General features: G+C 47.7%; 1 protein-coding gene across 3 annotated transcripts in view; it reads right to left on the reverse strand.

The window, feature by feature from the left end:
* LOC119159439 (chitin synthase chs-2) overlaps window positions 1–19,334 on the reverse strand; it is a 107,173-nt gene that overhangs the window by 55,421 nt on the left and 32,418 nt on the right. Inside the window, exon 1 of one of the 3 annotated variants that reach the window (XM_075865227.1) lies at window positions 17,493–17,727. The exons of 1 other annotated variant lie outside the window; for it this stretch is intronic. In XM_075865227.1, the coding sequence (XP_075721342.1) occupies window positions 17,493–17,518 (26 nt within the window). In that variant the 5' untranslated portion in view covers window positions 17,519–17,727. Of the gene's footprint in view, window positions 1–17,492; window positions 17,746–19,334 lie in introns of those variants that run through there. One more of the 3 variants, XM_037412195.2, reaches the window with a different exon arrangement.

Here is a 19,334-nt window from a genome sequence, read left to right on the forward strand (position 1 = left end):
TGACCGGCGCTGAAACGTAAATTATGCCGCAGATAAGACGGACAATCATTTCACAGAAACCGCTCTATCAATGATAATTACCGTCTGCTAACAGTGTAGCGTACACATTGCGGGACACTCGTGGCCGACGCTACACAGCGTTTTTGTCAGTTTTTCAACCAATCAGGAGTGTAACGAGCTAGTCGCAAAGTACTTTATTACGAGTGGGCAGTCCTAAACGTGCTCTAATTTACCAGATGAAGCATGCACTGGTTGAATATAGTAACTAGGACACCAAGTTCCTCTACCGAAAGTTGGAATCGTTTATCCGGTGCACACATTCGCTGCGCCGATGTCCCTCTCAGTTGCTTAAGCCGGATCCGGTCTTTCGTATACGTTATATGGCAGGTCCAAATGCCGGGAATTTAATTGGAAAAATGCTATGCCCATTAAAACAGCACAGAGAACAGAAATTAAATGTCGTTTGTACTGACCGGCGCTGAAACGTAAATTATGCCGCAGATAAGACGGACAATCATTTCACAGAAACCGCTCTATCAATGATAATTACCGTCTGCTAACAGTGTAGCGTACACATTGCGGGACACTCGTGGCCGACGCTACACAGCGTTTTTGTCAGTTTTTCAACCAATCAGGAGTGTAACGAGCTAGTCGCAAAGTACTTTATTACGAGTGGGCAGTCCTAAACGTGCTCTAATTTACCAGATGAAGCATGCACTGGTTGAATATAGTAACTAGGACACCAAGTTCCTCTACCGAAAGTTGGAATCGTTTATCCGGTGCACACATTCGCTGCGCCGATGTCCCTCTCAGTTGCTTAAGCCGGATCCGGTCTTTCGTATACGTTATATGGCAGGTCCAAATGCCGGGAATTTAATTGGAAAAATGCTATGCCCATTAAAACAGCACAGAGAACAGAAATTAAATGTCGTTTGTACTGACCGGCGCTGAAACGTAAATTATGCCGCAGATAAGACGGACAATCATTTCACAGAAACCGCTCTATCAATGATAATTACCGTCTGCTAACAGTGTAGCGTACACATTGCGGGACACTCGTGGCCGACGCTACACAGCGTTTTTGTCAGTTTTTCAACCAATCAGGAGTGTAACGAGCTAGTCGCAAAGTACTTTATTACGAGTGGGCAGTCCTAAACGTGCTCTAATTTACCAGATGAAGCATGCACTGGTTGAATATAGTAACTAGGACACCAAGTTCCTCTACCGAAAGTTGGAATCGTTTATCCGGTGCACACATTCGCTGCGCCGATGTCCCTCTCAGTTGCTTAAGCCGGATCCGGTCTTTCGTATACGTTATATGGCAGGTCCAAATGCCGGGAATTTAATTGGAAAAATGCTATGCCCATTAAAACAGCACAGAGAACAGAAATTAAATGTCGTTTGTACTGACCGGCGCTGAAACGTAAATTATGCCGCAGATAAGACGGACAATCATTTCACAGAAACCGCTCTATCAATGATAATTACCGTCTGCTAACAGTGTAGCGTACACATTGCGGGACACTCGTGGCCGACGCTACACAGCGTTTTTGTCAGTTTTTCAACCAATCAGGAGTGTAACGAGCTAGTCGCAAAGTACTTTATTACGAGTGGGCAGTCCTAAACGTGCTCTAATTTACCAGATGAAGCATGCACTGGTTGAATATAGTAACTAGGACACCACGTTCCTCTACCGAAAGTTGGAATCGTTTATCCGGTGCACACATTCGCTGCGCCGATGTCCCTCTCAGTTGCTTAAGCCGGATCCGGTCTTTCGTATACGTTATATGGCAGGTCCAAATGCCGGGAATTTAATTGGAAAAATGCTATGCCCGTTAAAACAGCACAGAGAAGAACAGAAATTAAATGTCCTTGTACTGACCGGCGCTGAAACGTAAATTATGCCGCAGATAAGACGGACAATCATTTCACAGAAACCGCTCTATCAATGATAATTACCGTCTGCTAACAGTGTAGCGTACACATTGCGGGACACTCGTGGCCGACGCTACACAGCGTTTTTGTCAGTTTTTCAACCAATCAGGAGTGTAACGAGCTAGTCGCAAAGTACTTTATTACGAGTGGGCAGTCCTAAACGTGCTCTAATTTACCAGATGAAGCATGCACTGGTTGAATATAGTAACTAGGACACCAAGTTCCTCTACCGAAAGTTGGAATCGTTTATCCGGTGCACACATTCGCTGCGCCGATGTCCCTCTCAGTTGCTTAAGCCGGATCCGGTCTTTCGTATACGTTATATGGCAGGTCCAAATGCCGGGAATTTAATTGGAAAAATGCTATGCCCGTTAAAACAGCACAGAGAAGAACAGAAATTAAATGTCCTTGTACTGACCGGCGCTGAAACGTAAATTATGCCGCAGATAAGACGGACAATCATTTCACAGAAACCGCTCTATCAATGATAATTACCGTCTGCTAACAGTGTAGCGTACACATTGTGGGACACTCGTGGCCGACGCTACACAGCGTTTTTGTCAGTTTTTCAACCAATCAGGAGTGTAACGAGCTAGTCGCAAAGTACTTTATTACGAGTGGGCAGTCCTAAACGTGCTCTAATTTACCAGATGAAGCATGCACTGGTTGAATATAGTAACTAGGACACCAAGTTCCTCTACCGAAAGTTGGAATCGTTTATCCGGTGCACACATTCGCTGCGCCGATGTCCCTCTCAGTTGCTTAAGCCGGATCCGGTCTTTCGTATACGTTATATGGCAGGTCCAAATGCCGGGAATTTAATTGGAAAAATGCTATGCCCATTAAAACAGCACAGAGAACAGAAATTAAATGTCGTTTGTACTGACCGGCGCTGAAACGTAAATTATGCCGCAGATAAGACGGACAATCATTTGACAGAAACCGCTCTATCAATGATAATTACCGTCTGCTAACAGTGTAGCGTACACATTGTGGGACACTCGTGGCCGACGCTACACAGCGTTTTTGTCAGTTTTTCAACCAATCAGGAGTGTAACGAGCTAGTCGCAAAGTACTTTATTACGAGTGGGCAGTCCTAAACGTGCTCTAATTTACCAGATGAAGCATGCACTGGTTGAATATAGTAACTAGGACACCAAGTTCCTCTACCGAAAGTTGGAATCGTTTATCCGGTGCACACATTCGCTGCGCCGATGTCCCTCTCAGTTGCTTAAGCCGGATCCGGTCTTTCGTATACGTTATATGGCAGGTCCAAATGCCGGGAATTTAATTGGAAAAATGCTATGCCCATTAAAACAGCACAGAGAACAGAAATTAAATGTCGTTTGTACTGACCGGCGCTGAAACGTAAATTATGCCGCAGATAAGACGGACAATCATTTCACAGAAACCGCTCTATCAATGATAATTACCGTCTGCTAACAGTGTAGCGTACACATTGTGGGACACTCGTGGCCGACGCTACACAGCGTTTTTGTCAGTTTTTCAACCAATCAGGAGTGTAACGAGCTAGTCGCAAAGTACTTTATTACGAGTGGGCAGTCCTAAACGTGCTCTAATTTACCAGATGAAGCATGCACTGGTTGAATATAGTAACTAGGACACCAAGTTCCTCTACCGAAAGTTGGAATCGTTTATCCGGTGCACACATTCGCTGCGCCGATGTCCCTCTCAGTTGCTTAAGCCGGATCCGGTCTTTCGTATACGTTATATGGCAGGTCCAAATGCCGGGAATTTAATTGGAAAAATGCTATGCCCATTAAAACAGCACAGAGAACAGAAATTAAATGTCGTTTGTACTGACCGGCGCTGAAACGTAAATTATGCCGCAGATAAGACGGACAATCATTTCACAGAAACCGCTCTATCAATGATAATTACCGTCTGCTAACAGTGTAGCGTACACATTGTGGGACACTCGTGGCCGACGCTACACAGCGTTTTTGTCAGTTTTTCAACCAATCAGGAGTGTAACGAGCTAGTCGCAAAGTACTTTATTACGAGTGGGCAGTCCTAAACGTGCTCTAATTTACCAGATGAAGCATGCACTGGTTGAATATAGTAACTAGGACACCAAGTTCCTCTACCGAAAGTTGGAATCGTTTATCCGGTGCACACATTCGCTGCGCCGATGTCCCTCTCAGTTGCTTAAGCCGGATCCGGTCTTTCGTATACGTTATATGGCAGGTCCAAATGCCGGGAATTTAATTGGAAAAATGCTATGCCCATTAAAACAGCACAGAGAACAGAAATTAAATGTCGTTTGTACTGACCGGCGCTGAAACGTAAATTATGCCGCAGATAAGACGGACAATCATTTCACAGAAACCGCTCTATCAATGATAATTACCGTCTGCTAACAGTGTAGCGTACACATTGTGGGACACTCGTGGCCGACGCTACACAGCGTTTTTGTCAGTTTTTCAACCAATCAGGAGTGTAACGAGCTAGTCGCAAAGTACTTTATTACGAGTGGGCAGTCCTAAACGTGCTCTAATTTACCAGATGAAGCATGCACTGGTTGAATATAGTAACTAGGACACCAAGTTCCTCTACCGAAAGTTGGAATCGTTTATCCGGTGCACACATTCGCTGCGCCGATGTCCCTCTCAGTTGCTTAAGCCGGATCCGGTCTTTCGTATACGTTATATGGCAGGTCCAAATGCCGGGAATTTAATTGGAAAAATGCTATGCCCATTAAAACAGCACAGAGAACAGAAATTAAATGTCGTTTGTACTGACCGGCGCTGAAACGTAAATTATGCCGCAGATAAGACGGACAATCATTTCACAGAAACCGCTCTATCAATGATAATTACCGTCTGCTAACAGTGTAGCGTACACATTGTGGGACACTCGTGGCCGACGCTACACAGCGTTTTTGTCAGTTTTTCAACCAATCAGGAGTGTAACGAGCTAGTCGCAAAGTACTTTATTACGAGTGGGCAGTCCTAAACGTGCTCTAATTTACCAGATGAAGCATGCACTGGTTGAATATAGTAACTAGGACACCAAGTTCCTCTACCGAAAGTTGGAATCGTTTATCCGGTGCACACATTCGCTGCGCCGATGTCCCTCTCAGTTGCTTAAGCCGGATCCGGTCTTTCGTATACGTTATATGGCAGGTCCAAATGCCGGGAATTTAATTGGAAAAATGCTATGCCCATTAAAACAGCACAGAGAACAGAAATTAAATGTCGTTTGTACTGACCGGCGCTGAAACGTAAATTATGCCGCAGATAAGACGGACAATCATTTCACAGAAACCGCTCTATCAATGATAATTACCGTCTGCTAACAGTGTAGCGTACACATTGTGGGACACTCGTGGCCGACGCTACACAGCGTTTTTGTCAGTTTTTCAACCAATCAGGAGTGTAACGAGCTAGTCGCAAAGTACTTTATTACGAGTGGGCAGTCCTAAACGTGCTCTAATTTACCAGATGAAGCATGCACTGGTTGAATATAGTAACTAGGACACCACGTTCCTCTACCGAAAGTTGGAATCGTTTATCCGGTGCACACATTCGCTGCGCCGATGTCCCTCTCAGTTGCTTAAGCCGGATCCGGTCTTTCGTATACGTTATATGGCAGGTCCAAATGCCGGGAATTTAATTGAAAAAATGCTATGCCCGTTAAAACAGCACAGAGAAGAACAGAAATTAAATGTCCTTGTACTGACCGGCGCTGAAACGTAAATTATGCCGCAGATAAGACGGACAATCATCACACAGAAACCGCTCTATCAAGGATAATTACCGTCTGCTAACAGTGTAGCGTACACATTGCGGGACACTCGTGGCCGATGCTACACAAAGTTTTTGTCAGCTTTTCAGCCAATCAGGAGTGTAACGAGCTAGTCGCAAAGAAAAGCAACGCGGCACGTGTGGGTACTGTGCGTCAAGCAAAGCTTTTATATTCTTCCACTGTCCTTTTTTGATTACTGCATCACTTGACAGAGAACGCGACATCCTGCAGCATGTCAGGACGCGTTGTGATGCAGTCGACAGTTATGCATATGTATAGGCTACAGTATTCGACTTGTCAGTTTGTACTAATTATAAAAGTACTTGCTTCGATTGTACAATGGAAGTAGTTGTTTCTGGGCAAGTTGCTCTTTCGTAAATGTCATATAGCGCTTGCGCACACCAACACAAAAATAAATGCATATCAGATTGGCCAGGCGCTGTCCTCTGTTTTCGTGCAAAAGCATTGCTACGCTGTCTCTAAGGTCATTCACCGCGACGCACTAACCTTGACCTTGAGCTGCCGGACTGAAAGTGTGACGTCATGCCACGTGATCCGCGGTGGTGAGACGCCCAGCTGCGCTCACTGAAAGCCACGCCGCTGCGGTACCACGTGATCAGGCAAATGTGAAACTGTGCGCATAGTCTTTGCGAAACCAAGCCAAACCTATAGTCTGGCTCGTGATAACAAGGTTTACAACTTTAATCTGGTGATAATAAAACTAGGCCTTTTTTATCTTTTCCATTGTGCACAGAGCTCGGGCGACAGCAGCGAGTCATAACTGCATAGGCGGGAGAGGCTACCCATCTTGGATTTCAAACCTCGTTGCTCAACAGTGATTGGTATGTGGAGCTTAACGTTTCAAAACCACCATATGATTATTAGAGACGCCGTAGTGGAGTGCTGCGGAAATTTCGACCACCTGGGGTTCTTTAACGTGAACCCAAATCTGAGCACACGGGCCTACAGCATTTTCACCTCCATTGAATATACAGCAGCTGAAGCCGGGATTCAATCCCGCAACATGCGGGTCAGCAGCCGAGTACCTTAGCGACTAGACCACCACGGCGGGGCTAGTCACTCAACAGACTATAATCTCTCTCTGTGTGTGTGGGTCTGCTTCGGTGCTACGACATTTTAGCTGCACCGGATGCGTGTTCTGGGGACGACTGTCGTGAGTAATATACACTCACACACACACACACACACATATATATATATATATATATATATATATATATATGTGTGTGTGTGTGTGTGTGTGTGATCTAACAGACAATAATGCCGAGCAATGTATAGGGGAAGTTATTAGAACTAGTGTAATGTAAATAGGAAAAAAAGAAAAGTGAGTGAAAAAATAACTTCCCGTGAGCAGGAATCGAACCTTCGGAGGTCATAGGTTCGATTCCTGCTCACGGCTGGTTATTTTTTCATCCACGTTTCTTTCTTCTTATTTACATTACATTTGTTCTAATAACTTCCCCTATACATTCCTTGGCATTATTGTCTGTTAGATCTCGTTAATATTGTGTCAAAACATGGAAAAACGATCCCTTATGTATACACCTCTTTCCCATATGTATATATATATATATATATATATATATATATATATATATATATACATACATATACATATATATATACATATACATATATATATACATATACATATATACATACATATACATATATACATACATATACATATATACATACATATACATATATACATACATATACATATATACATACATATACATACATACATACATACATACATACATACATATTATATATATATATATATATATATATATATATATATATATATATATATATATATATATATATATATATATATATATATATATATATATATATATATATATATATATATAAAGGTGTTTATTGGCGGACACTAGGCGATGGTGCACGACAGTGACAGTCAACGCGGGGACCAACTCTGCACGAGCTGCTCTTCTTACGAAAAGGGCGACCCACTAGAAGGTGCTGGAGAGGACGACCCACTGTTCAAATGCTTCGCCACAACTACCCCGGGTACGACAAGGGAGCCGCCTGGCGACCTAACAGCTGGTTACATTAAGCGGGTCATGGTAGGCCTTGAGGCGCTCCACGTTGACAATGTCGCGCCCTCGACGGCGCATGTCCGAAAATGGTTCGATGGGTTCGCTCAAGTTATTTACAGGGGAAGTGCATTCGACGACACGGTAGCGGCCTTCGTATTTGGGCAATAGTTTTGAAGATAGGCCGGTTGCAGTGGTAGGGATCGAGAGCCAGACGAGCGCTCCAGGGAGGAACGTGGGCGCAGTAGTGCTGGCGTCAGCACGAATGCTTTTTTGCTGCTTTCGATCACGCGCAGTAAAGGTCTTTGCAAGCTTTTGACACTCTTCAACAAGCTTGGCTGTAGGAGAAGTGGACGCCCACTCGGACGGATCTGGCTTGTGTATCGTATCGATAGTGTGCGACGGGTACCCTCCATATAATAAAAAAAAATGTGAAAAGGCAGTAGTGCTCTGAGGGGTGGTATTATATGCGTAGGTGACGAAGGGTAGAATGGCAGCCGAATTCGTGTGATCGGTGGCGACGTACTTTGAGAGCATGTCGCCGAGCATACGGTTCAAGCGTTCGGTGAGGCCATTCGTCTGCGTGTAGTAAGCAGCAGTTTTGCGGTTAACAACGTTGCACTCTTTGAGAATGGCTTCGATGACTTCAGACAGGAAGATGCGGCCTCGATCACTGAGCAGTTCCTGAGGTGGACCGTGTCGCAGCGTGAATCGTTGGAGCAGGAAGGAGGCCACATCGCTCGCTGTAGCCGCGGGGAGAGTGGCAGTTTCGGCGTATCGCGTGAGGTGGTCCACCGCGACAATGGCCCAGTGCTTACCAGCCCACGTTAGTGGAAGGGGCCTATACAAATCGATGCTCACGCGTCCAAACGGCCTGGTAAAGCGAGGTTGATTGATATGTGGGGTATAACGTCCCAAAACCACCATATAATTTTGAGAGACGCCGTAGTGGAGGGCTCCGGAAACTTCGACCACTTCTGAGCACACGGGGTAGGTCTGAGCACACGGGGTAGGTCAAGGTAGAGGTTGCAGACCTACCGGCGACAGGTGCGTTGAAGTTTTGCGGCGCTGACAATCTATGCGGGAGCGAATGAATTTCTGCACGTAGCGGTACATGCCGCCCCAAAAGTACCGTTGGTGAATTCGGTGGTAAGTCTTCGATACTACGGAGGGCGCACATGGCGGATCAGAATGAAAGGATTCGCATACGTTAAAGCGCAGACTGTGGAGTATGACTAGTAGCCACAGGTGGCCGTCGCCGTTGTAATTGCGTCGGTGGAGGAGGTCGTCGTGAACGGCGAAATGGTGGGCTTGACGACGCAACGCGCGAGTGGATGGAGTGGATGGATCAGTCAGCAAGTCTATCAGTGAGGCAATCTATTTATCCCTGCGCTGTTCAGTATCAATGGTATGAATTGAAGAAATGGCAAGGTGGGACGCTGATTTGTGGGCATTGTCGTCAGGCAAGGGAGAGCGCGACAGGGCGTCGGCATCCACATGTTACCTTCCGGGGTGGTACAGCACGCGGATGTCGTAGTATTGCAGGCGAAGTGCCCACCGGGCGAGATGGCCTGAGGGATCTTTCAATGAAGACAACCAGCATAGTGGGTGATGGTCGGTGATGGCATCAAATGGGTGACCATACAAGTAAGGTCGGAACTTTGTACAAGCCCAGACGATTTCCAGACATTCTTTCTCAGTGACGGTGTCATTAGTCTCAACTTTTTAAGCATACGGCTTGCATACGCCATGACATATTCCGGGAGCCCTGGTTTGCGCTGCGCAAAGAGAGCGTTGAGGCCGACACCACTGGCATCCGTGTGTACCTCTGTAGGGGACGTAGGGTCGTACTGGCGGAGTATGGGAGGCGACGTCAACAGATGGCGGAGCGTTGTGAAAGCGTGATCGCACTGTGATGAACACGAATAGAGAGGCGTGTTACTTCCGAGGACCTTCGTCAACGGCGATGGGATAGTCGCGAAGTTTCGAATGAAGCGCCGAAAGTAGGAACATAGTCCTACGAAACTGCGCAGTTTCTTGGCGCATGTTGGCTTGGGGAATTCGGTCACGGCCCGAAGCTTGGCTGGATCAGGGAGAATTCTGTCCTTGGACACGACGTAGCCGAGTATTGTCAGCTGCCGAGCTGCAAATCAACACTTCTTTAGGTTCAGTTGCCGACTGACTTTACTTAGACGCGTTAAAACATGTCACAAGCGTCGAAGATGCGTAGAGAAGTCCGGAGTGAAAACAATGATGTCATTGAGGTAGCACAGGCACATGTGCCATTTCAAGTCACGCAGAACGGTATCCATCATGCGCTCAAAGGTGACGGGCGCATTGCACAGCCCAAATGGCATGACGTTAAATTCGTACACGCCGTCGGGGGTGACAAAAGCGGTCTTCCGTCGAGCGTCCTCAGCTATAGGTACTTGCCAGTGCCTTGTGCGCAAATTAAGGCATGAAAAGAATTCTGCTCCTTGCAGGCTGCCAATAGCGTCATCTACCCGCGGTAGAGGGTACATGTCCTCGTGAGCGATCTTGTTGAGTCGTTGGTAGTCCGCACAGAGCCGCGCAGAACCGTCCTTCTTCGCAACGAGAACGACAGGAGACTCCCAGGGGCTGTTAGAGGGTCGAATAACATCGCGGCGAAGCATGCCGTCGACTTGCTCCTTGATTACACGGCGGTCTGTGGGAGATACGTGATATGGACGTTGCCTCAGTGGTGGTTGTGCGCCTGTGTCAATGCGATGCGTAACGGTGGATGTGTGGCCGAGAGAAGGTTGAGCGATATCAAAAGAAGAGCGGAATTTCTGCAACAGGCCCAGAAGCTGGGTGTGATGTAGTAGCTTAAAAAATGCGAGCATAGCAGACGACAACGCCACATCACCTGGAAGAAGAGAAGAATGAAGGGGCATGACAGGGCGCCCATTGCAAAAAAAAAGGAAGAACGAAGCTGTTCGGACGCCGGCAAGACGACGCAAGAGAGCCTAGGGTGCACCCGCAACTATGCGTGAGGTTCGAAAGGCTGGGTTCCTGTCCTCGAGCCATTGACGTCTTCGGGGCACGGCGTGTCGGCGTGGCCAGGCTCGAGTTCTGGGTGAGTGGTCCTGCGCACATCTCCGGTACGGCGAGCGCCCTCGAAAGACCGGAGCTGCTGACCCGAGCCGACATCGCTGACAGTGTGCGGCTACGCCTAGACCTGGTGATGCCCCTTACAGTGGTATGCTGACCTTGAACCCAAGCGACGACAGCATCCGAGCACGCAACGGGTCCCACTTCAAGGCACCGGGCTACGGGCCAGACTGTTAGACTGTTTACTCTTTTCTTTTGTGTGTGAACTGCGTGCGTGTGTGACTTATAGTACTGTATGTGCAAAAGTTTTTTTTTTTGTTCGCCCAATATAACTCCCTTTTGTTTTTCTCACTGTCTCCATCTTCCTCGCGTCACACGCTTTGCTACGTGATGAACCTAACCACGACACTGGGAATGCTAACCCGGCATAAGGTTGTCTGGAAGGGAGAGACCGAATACATCAGCGGATGATGAAGAAGATGTACTAAGATGCACTAAGCGTACTGGAACTTGGGTAGTGCGTGTCATCGGGTCGATCTATAACTTGTGCGTCTTCGATGGGTTCCACGCTGCCGAGACATTCCCCTCGCAGCAACGTAACACTGTATGGGGATTAGTTCAGAACAAAAATAGTGGTGCTGCCGTGAGTGACTTGCGCGGTCGCAAAAGGAACCAGTAAGCCTTTTCTGATGGAAACACGATGAGATTGCCAGGGGAGTGCAGCGGTGTCGGAAAGACTTGCGCAGTAGACCGACACCGTCGCGGACGAGTTTGCAGGCACTTGGGTGTCATCTCTGACGAGTAACTTGCTTGCAGCAGATGGACTGTCGGCCGGCATCAAAGAAGAGAATTGGGTGAGTTCTGTTTCTGCTGGTTCGCAATGAATGACGGCATCGTGGCGGGAGAGAAAATCCCATCTTAGGACGACGTCGGGAGAGCATGAAGGAATTATGATGAATTCGACCGTATACATCACGTCCTGAAGCATGAGGCGGGCTGTGCACATCGCTGTAGGGTGAATGCTTTGGGCACTGGCCGTACGGAGGGAGAGCCCGGGAAGTGGCGTGGTCACTTTGCGCAATAATCGGCTAAGTTTTGCGTCCATGACAGCTTGACTGATTGATTGATTGATTGATTGATTGATTGATTGATATGTGGGGTTTAACGTCCCAAAACCACCATATAATTATGAGAGACGCCGTAGTGGAGGGCTCCGGGAATTTCGACCACATGGTGTTCTTTAATTAACGTGCACCCAAATCTGAGCACATAAGCCTACAACATTTCCGGCTCCATCGGAAATGCAGTCGTCACAGCCAGGATTCGATTTCGCGACCTGCGGGTCATCATAGTACCTTAGCCACTATAGACCACCGTGGCGGGGCCCATGACATATACGGCGGCGCCAGTATCCACAAGGGCAGATGCACAAACACCATCTACAAGCACGTCTATCACGTTCGATGGGCTTTCCTGAAGGCTTCCGCAGTTCGACAGCATCGCAGCCCTTGCCTCGTAGACTGCGACGACTAGTTTTCCTGGTCGCCCTCAAGTGGACGCAGCCGCATCGGCGACAGCGAGCGACGTCGCGAAGATGGTGAATGGCGGGTAGACGGAGCGGGGCGGGACGACGGTGACAAAGGCGGCGGTCGGTCAAAAGAGCGGTTCGATTGGCTGGGAAAGTTGGAGGCGACCTGCGGTTCCTCCACACGATTGCAATAGCGTGCTACGTGACCGACGCAACTACAAGCAAAGCAGATAGGCGATTGTCAAAAGTGCGCCATCGGTTCGCGGTTCCATCCATGTCGCAGAACGCAATGGGCTAGTCCGCTGCTGATATGACTGCATGGTGGGCGGCACTCGGGGCACGTGGATTACGTCGGCGTATGTAGGCGGCACAGTTTTTCCGAAGGCCTGGAGATGGTTTTGGTGTAACTAAAGGGGCCAGCCACATGAATCGGCGGGGGCGGCCTGGTGACAACTTGGGCGTAGCTGAGTGGCGCAAATACGGGAGGTGGCTGGTGGTATTCAGGAACGACCTCCGCAATTTCCTGCTGAATGGCTCGGCGGAAAAAAGGCAGAAGTTTACTTGACGGCTGTAGAGCATGTTGCGGGGGAGCAAAGCCAGTAAAAAAACCTGGCGGGCAACTTCCGCACGCACGAACGACTTGATTTCGTGGAGCAAGGTTGTGTGGTCAGGAACCGCTGACAAAGCCGAGGGATCAGCGTCTTGTGATGGTGGTCGACGGGTCATCAAGGGCTGCCGCCGCAGCTCGTCGTAACTTTTGCATAGTGTCATGACCCCAGCCACAGTGTGAGGGTTCTTGGCCAGGAGCATGGTGAAGGCATCGTCGGCGATGCCGTTTAGAACATGCGTGATTCTGTCAGCCTCTGACATGTTCGCGTCCACTATCTCGCACAAATCAAGGGTGTCCTCGATGTAACTTGTGAAGGACTCGCCGGTCTGCTATGCTAGTTCACGTAAACGCTGTTCGGCTTGCAGCTTATGAACGGCAGGATGGCCGAACGCGTCGACAAAGGCGGTTTTAAAAGCGGACCAAGTGGGGAAATCGGATGCGTGGTTGTTGTACCCCATGCCGGCCACACCCGCGAGATAGAAAACCAGGTTGCCGAGTTTACCTGCCTCGTCCCAATGATTGGGGACGCTGACGCGTTCGTACTGGGCGAGCCAGTCCTCGACGTCGGTGCCATGCGCACCGGTGAAGGCAGGAGGGTCGCGGATGCGGCGGACACCGGGACATGGCGCCAGCGCAGGAGGAAGCGTTTGCTGAGCGGCGTCTTGGTGCGTGGTAGAAGGCACGGTACGGGATCGAAGCTCCAAGGGCATCGAATGCGGATCGAAGGTGTTTGAAGGGCACAGCACTTTCCACCAAATTGTTAAGAAGTTTATTGGCGGACACTCGGCTATGATGCATGACAGCGACAGCCAATGCGGGGACCGTCTCTCTGCACGAGCTGCTCTTCTTACGAAAAGGGCGACCCACTAGAAGGTGCTGGAGAGGACGACCCGCTGTTCGAAGGCTTCGCCACAATACGGTGGGTCGTCCTCTCCAGCACCTTCTAGTGAGTCGCCCTTTTCGTAAGAGCAGCAGCTCGTGCAGAGAGTCGGTCCTATATATATATATATATATATATATATATATATATATATATATATATATATATATATATATATATATATATATATATATATATATATATATATATATATATATATATATACATATATATATATATATATATATATATATATCCTGTGTGCATTTGAAAATCAGAAGCGCCTTCTTATCTGTGTGAAATACATCTAAGGGCTAAATATGATCACGAATGGGAAAGTGACGAATAGGTTGTCAACGTCAGATCGGGTCAATGTCAGCTATAAATACACTAGAGGGAACTCTGGCGCTAGTGTCTATAGACACTCATTATTGCTCCCATATATTGGAGTATACAACGCACGGCGCTTTAGCGAGCAAGCGAGTTATGGGTAGTACATAGATATGCCTAATCTCCGTACTTGATGTTCCGTTTTGCTTCGCGTGGCTTCAAGCTACTTCGTCACGAAACAACAATCGGCAAATATCCAGCAGTTACGCTTCACCACCTTTCAGGATCACCAATTCAAATCAGGTCAAAAAAATTCAAAACTGTTTCTTATTTCGTTTGAAACAAAACCAAAACACAGCAATAAACAAAGGTGGGTTTGAAGCCCGCAAACACGAATACTAAGCAAATCCACGAACTACCCACCGTTCTCGTGGTCGCTGAACAATCACACTGCCAGAGTCCCCTCCATTTAACTTTAGGAAACTCTAGGAATGTCACCGGAAGTGATTAGAGGGGACAAAGCGTGTGCACGCCCTCTCATCTCTCGCCTCACCTCTAACGTCTCCGCTGGAGGGAGGGACGGGGGTTAAGCATACATAATCGTAAGCATGCACAATCGACCAGGGATGTTCTGTGCAGAGAATTTTTCCCTTTTCGCGGAATTTTCACCTGCAATTTTGAGCCAAAGGGAATCTTCGTGATATTGCAGGGAATTTTAGGAATGGGTAAATTATTATATGATGACCGATAATTAGCCGTCACATTGCGCCTTCATCTGCTGTAATCGGTTCTGGCGCATGCAATACGCAAGCATAACCTCTGGTATTTGTTTCTGATATTTACGCGGAGCGATTTATAGTTCAGTATTGGTGTTAGACTTGAAGCCCGCTATGTGCAGTGTACTAACGGTATGTGAATTAATAAAGTCACGCTTTCGTTGTGTGGCAGTGGAAGGGGCTTGTCATAATTTCGAATATCGCCAGTACGTGAGATGCGTGTATTTATAGTATGTGTGTGCGTAAATGGGGGTGGAAATTAGCACTGTTCTGCAGGGAAAGATGCTGGGAAATACGACAACGTTTGCCGGGAAAAATCCCCGAAATAGAGAATTTCGATGTCTCTGAATGAGAATTCTTCGGCGTGGTACGGAACATCACTGCTGCGATCGACCTCTGGTGCATTCAATGTCGAACAGCTTGAGTAAATTCCCTTTTTCTTCGTTAAGATATACTTAAAATTTTAAAACTTATTGCCGCTGAAGGCTCGCTTGTGAAAACGCAGGGTGAATGAAAGGAAAAAAAAACCTCGGGCGGCCTCGTCTCATGGGGTAACAAGGGGTGAGCGTAGTTTAGAACGGGCTGCCTTTCTTGTTTTCATCTAGTTTTTCTAATTGTGCAATGCTCTCTCTTGACCCGAAGGTCGCGGGTTCGATGCTGGTGGTCGCATTACGATGGGGGCAAAATGGTAGAGGCACGTGTACTGTGCCATGTCAGTGCACATTAAAGAACACCGGATGGTCGAAATTCCCCGAGCCCTCCACTACGGCATGCCTGATAATCACGTTGACGCAACAAGCAGTTCGTGTGCCAGTCGTTTGCTACGCCCTCCATGTTGTCTGCGGCGTGCGTGCGAAACAGAGAAAGCGAATCGTTAAGAGTTACCAGAGAAAACGAAGCGTTGCCAGTGTTGAAAGGGCCAACACTGGCAACTCGGGCACAAGCGAACTGCGCGGGACAAGGTGCTGAACTCGGAAGAAGCTCCTTGTTTGTAGGGCACAAGTTCGCCCATTTAAGGCTATTGCAACAAAGTCTACTTCTTCAACTGTGCGTGACAATATCGTGGTTTTGGCTCGTAAAACTCCTGATATTATTTTAATAAAAATCGCCACGACGCGGTTGGCATGACACGTTTTTTTTTCAATAAAGTTTAAATCAAGATTGTGTTTATTTGCGGGGGAGGCAACCTTGCAATCAACATATTGACGCATATCTGACCATGTGAGTATACGTCATTGTCATTGCAAAGTTTTGTTATCGTGAGAGGGTGCAATGTCGATGCAAAACAAATAAAGGAAATCAGCAAAAATAGGCAGCGTAGCAAAAAAAAAAAAAAGGCGTAAATAATGTCACTGGCGTTATGTTTAGAGCTTCGAAGCTATGCACTAATGCCGAGGCACCTGGGGATAGTTCAAGAAGCGTGAACGCTTAATGACAGAGCAGCAGACGAAAAAAAAAAAGGCTAGATGATGCCGGCCAGCGCTTGTCGCAATCTCCATGAAAATATACGAACATAGTAGAGCATACGACATGCTTAATCGGCGCGCCCTTGTCCGAGATCTTCAGCCGCTTGGATTGCGTGACATTCTAAACACACACACAAAGAGGAAGGGACATTCAATGTACCAAATTGACTTGGGGAATTGGCTGCCCATTGGGCTATAAGTCAATCCGTAGCGTATTGATTATTGATTAATAGAAAGTTTCGGAATAGGCGCCCCTACGAAACAGCGTCGGCGCTATTGCGTACGCCCGACACGTGAACGGCGTTTCGGTTTTGACCGCAAGGCCAAAACCGAAAATTGGACACATGGACGTTTACACATGCGCAGGCGGGGGAAATTTTCACCGCAGTCTTCCTCCCCCATCTTTCTTTTTTTTTTGCTTAAATTGAGGCTGAAAGAAGCTCTGCAGTGAATGCAAAAATGAAAATTAATCAAGTTACGTTCTTCTCACGCAAGCCAGTTATTGGTCCCCGGCTTTTCCGGGGTAATTAAAGGCGAGAAGTACAGTTGACAGATTTGAACGCCGTGGGTTCTTGGTGGCATTGTCGTCAAAAAATAAACGTGGCCATAACGCTGCGTGCCAAAGAACAGACCTGCAAGGTCCGACCGAGTGAAGGTATAAGCTGCAGAATTGCACCCCCCCCCCCTCCCACCACTCTAAATGATTTAGAGGGTGGCCGCCGAATGAGAGCTTGCACTTTACCACCCGCGTGCAGTTGTTAAATATGCACACGATTATGCATAAGCATATTTGCGTTATTACGTAAGGGTGCATTGACATAATCACTCCAAATGAAATAGCAACAAGCAATAAGCGAAACCTGGAACTTAGCATCAGCACGGGATAGCTGTATACCGAGCCGCTTTCGCGGCTATACGGCGGCTGCGAAAACTCGCAAAAGCGCTGACGCCCCAGCTTAGCCGTTGAGTAACTATTTTCGCGACAGGCGTAACACCTTGCAAGAGGGGCTTGCACACAGAGTTCAACACAAAATACATACCGGGTCGTCTTGTTCCTGCGTCTCATTGAGCCTCGCGTGCAGCAATGCCGCGAGCGGCCTTTGAAATGCGCCCTTGCTGGATGTTCACTGCAGTGTGCGCGCTTCGCTTTTCGCGTCGACCAACTGCGCGGCTCCCTCTCGTCTCCCTCCCCTCATGTCCACAACGCTCCCCTTTCGTACAGAACATCATCAGCTGCAGCGAATCTGGTCGACTCACTGGTTCGTTCTGCATGGGTTCATTCAGCAACAATATCCGTTTGATTTGCACGTGTCAATACATGTGCAGGTTTAAGTGCGCGCACGCACGCACGCACGCACACACACACACACACACACACGCACACACGCGCGCACGCACACACGCACACACACACACACTCACACACACACACACACACACACACACACGCGCACGCACACACGCACACATGCACACACACACACTCACTCACTCACTCACTCACTCACTCACTCACTCACTCACTCACTCACTCACTCACACACACACACACACACACGCGCGCGCGCACGCACACGCACATACGCACGCACACGCACGCACACACTCACACACACGCGCGCACGCACGCTGGTGCGCATACCTATACTGCGACCACTGGATAAAAAACAAGTTTCTTTTTTTCTCCAGTGGCCGTGCTTATACAAATACATATCAGCAGCAGCATCGTTCGGTTTAGGTTGCAACCACCATTAGTTTTCATCTTTGGGAGCGGCTGTTTTCTGTCAACGGAGCATGCCCGCCAACTCCAGCTCACCTGTCAATGCACGTGGCATTGACACCAATATCAAACGAGTGTCATTACTGAGAGTCGCGATTTCTACGCGGTCACTTGGACGTCAACTGCTTGCGGGACAGTCCAATTAAACACGAGTTGTATATTGCTTCATGTCAAAGTTTCGCAATCCTGAACTCGTAGCTACAGTAAGGGGAAGCGGGACGCGGCTACGTTCAGACACGTCCGAGCTTTCTTTTTTTTGCATGAGTTTATGGCTGTACAACGAATGGAAATTACAACTTCAGTGTGTTTGCATAACAGTCGCGATGTTAATTAAGCTCTCCATACGTAACGCCTATACTGGAACACTATAAAGAATGCACTTTTCTGGACGTCTGAACATTGTGCATATTTCAACGCAAGCTGAGTGAAGGGTTATTTGATCATTCCTCGAAGGCGTAGGCGTGCGCAGGGTGTGCCTTCAGGGGGGACAAAGGTGTAACAGGCAGGCCCTCACTCTCTCAGGTGACGCATTAGATGCTTTACTAAGTAAGGGTATATAGCTAAGGCTTCTGGCTCCAATTTCACATAACTCTATGAAGTGCTGCTTCAAGCGAGGGCAGCCGGTTCAGGGCCGTGCTCCGGAACAGAAAACGGCGAAAGCACACGTATGCGAGCCGATGTCTATGGCGCGCACGCTGCAGCGCTTCAAACCGCTCGCTCCTTTTTGATCAAAGTTCGCAGTTGATGCAGGGTCAGATCGTATAGCTGGTTGAAAACTTGTGGCCACGGACATCAACGCCCGCCGTACGATTGAAGCGTGACTATAGGCGAGGAGGGAACAAATAAAGAAAACACAAAGCTCGATATAATTTGTTTCGAACATTCCTAATTTTATTTAGGCCAATGTAAACTTGAAATCGACTTTACTGTTTCTTTGGAACCTGGCTAAATTGTTAATTGCGTCACTTTTTTGAGCAAAAGTTATAATAGGGGGCGTATATGCAGGCTGTCTACTATGTGGGCTTGTTGTGCTTAGTTCGCTACATTGTCGGTTCAAAGAAGTATCGTTCACGTTTCACGTTTTGAGCAGTAGTTTCATGTG

The sequence above is a fragment of the Rhipicephalus microplus genome, chromosome 1, assembly GCF_043290135.1.
Source record: "Rhipicephalus microplus isolate Deutch F79 chromosome 1, USDA_Rmic, whole genome shotgun sequence".
Classification (NCBI taxonomy): Eukaryota; Metazoa; Arthropoda; class Arachnida; order Ixodida; family Ixodidae; genus Rhipicephalus; species Rhipicephalus microplus.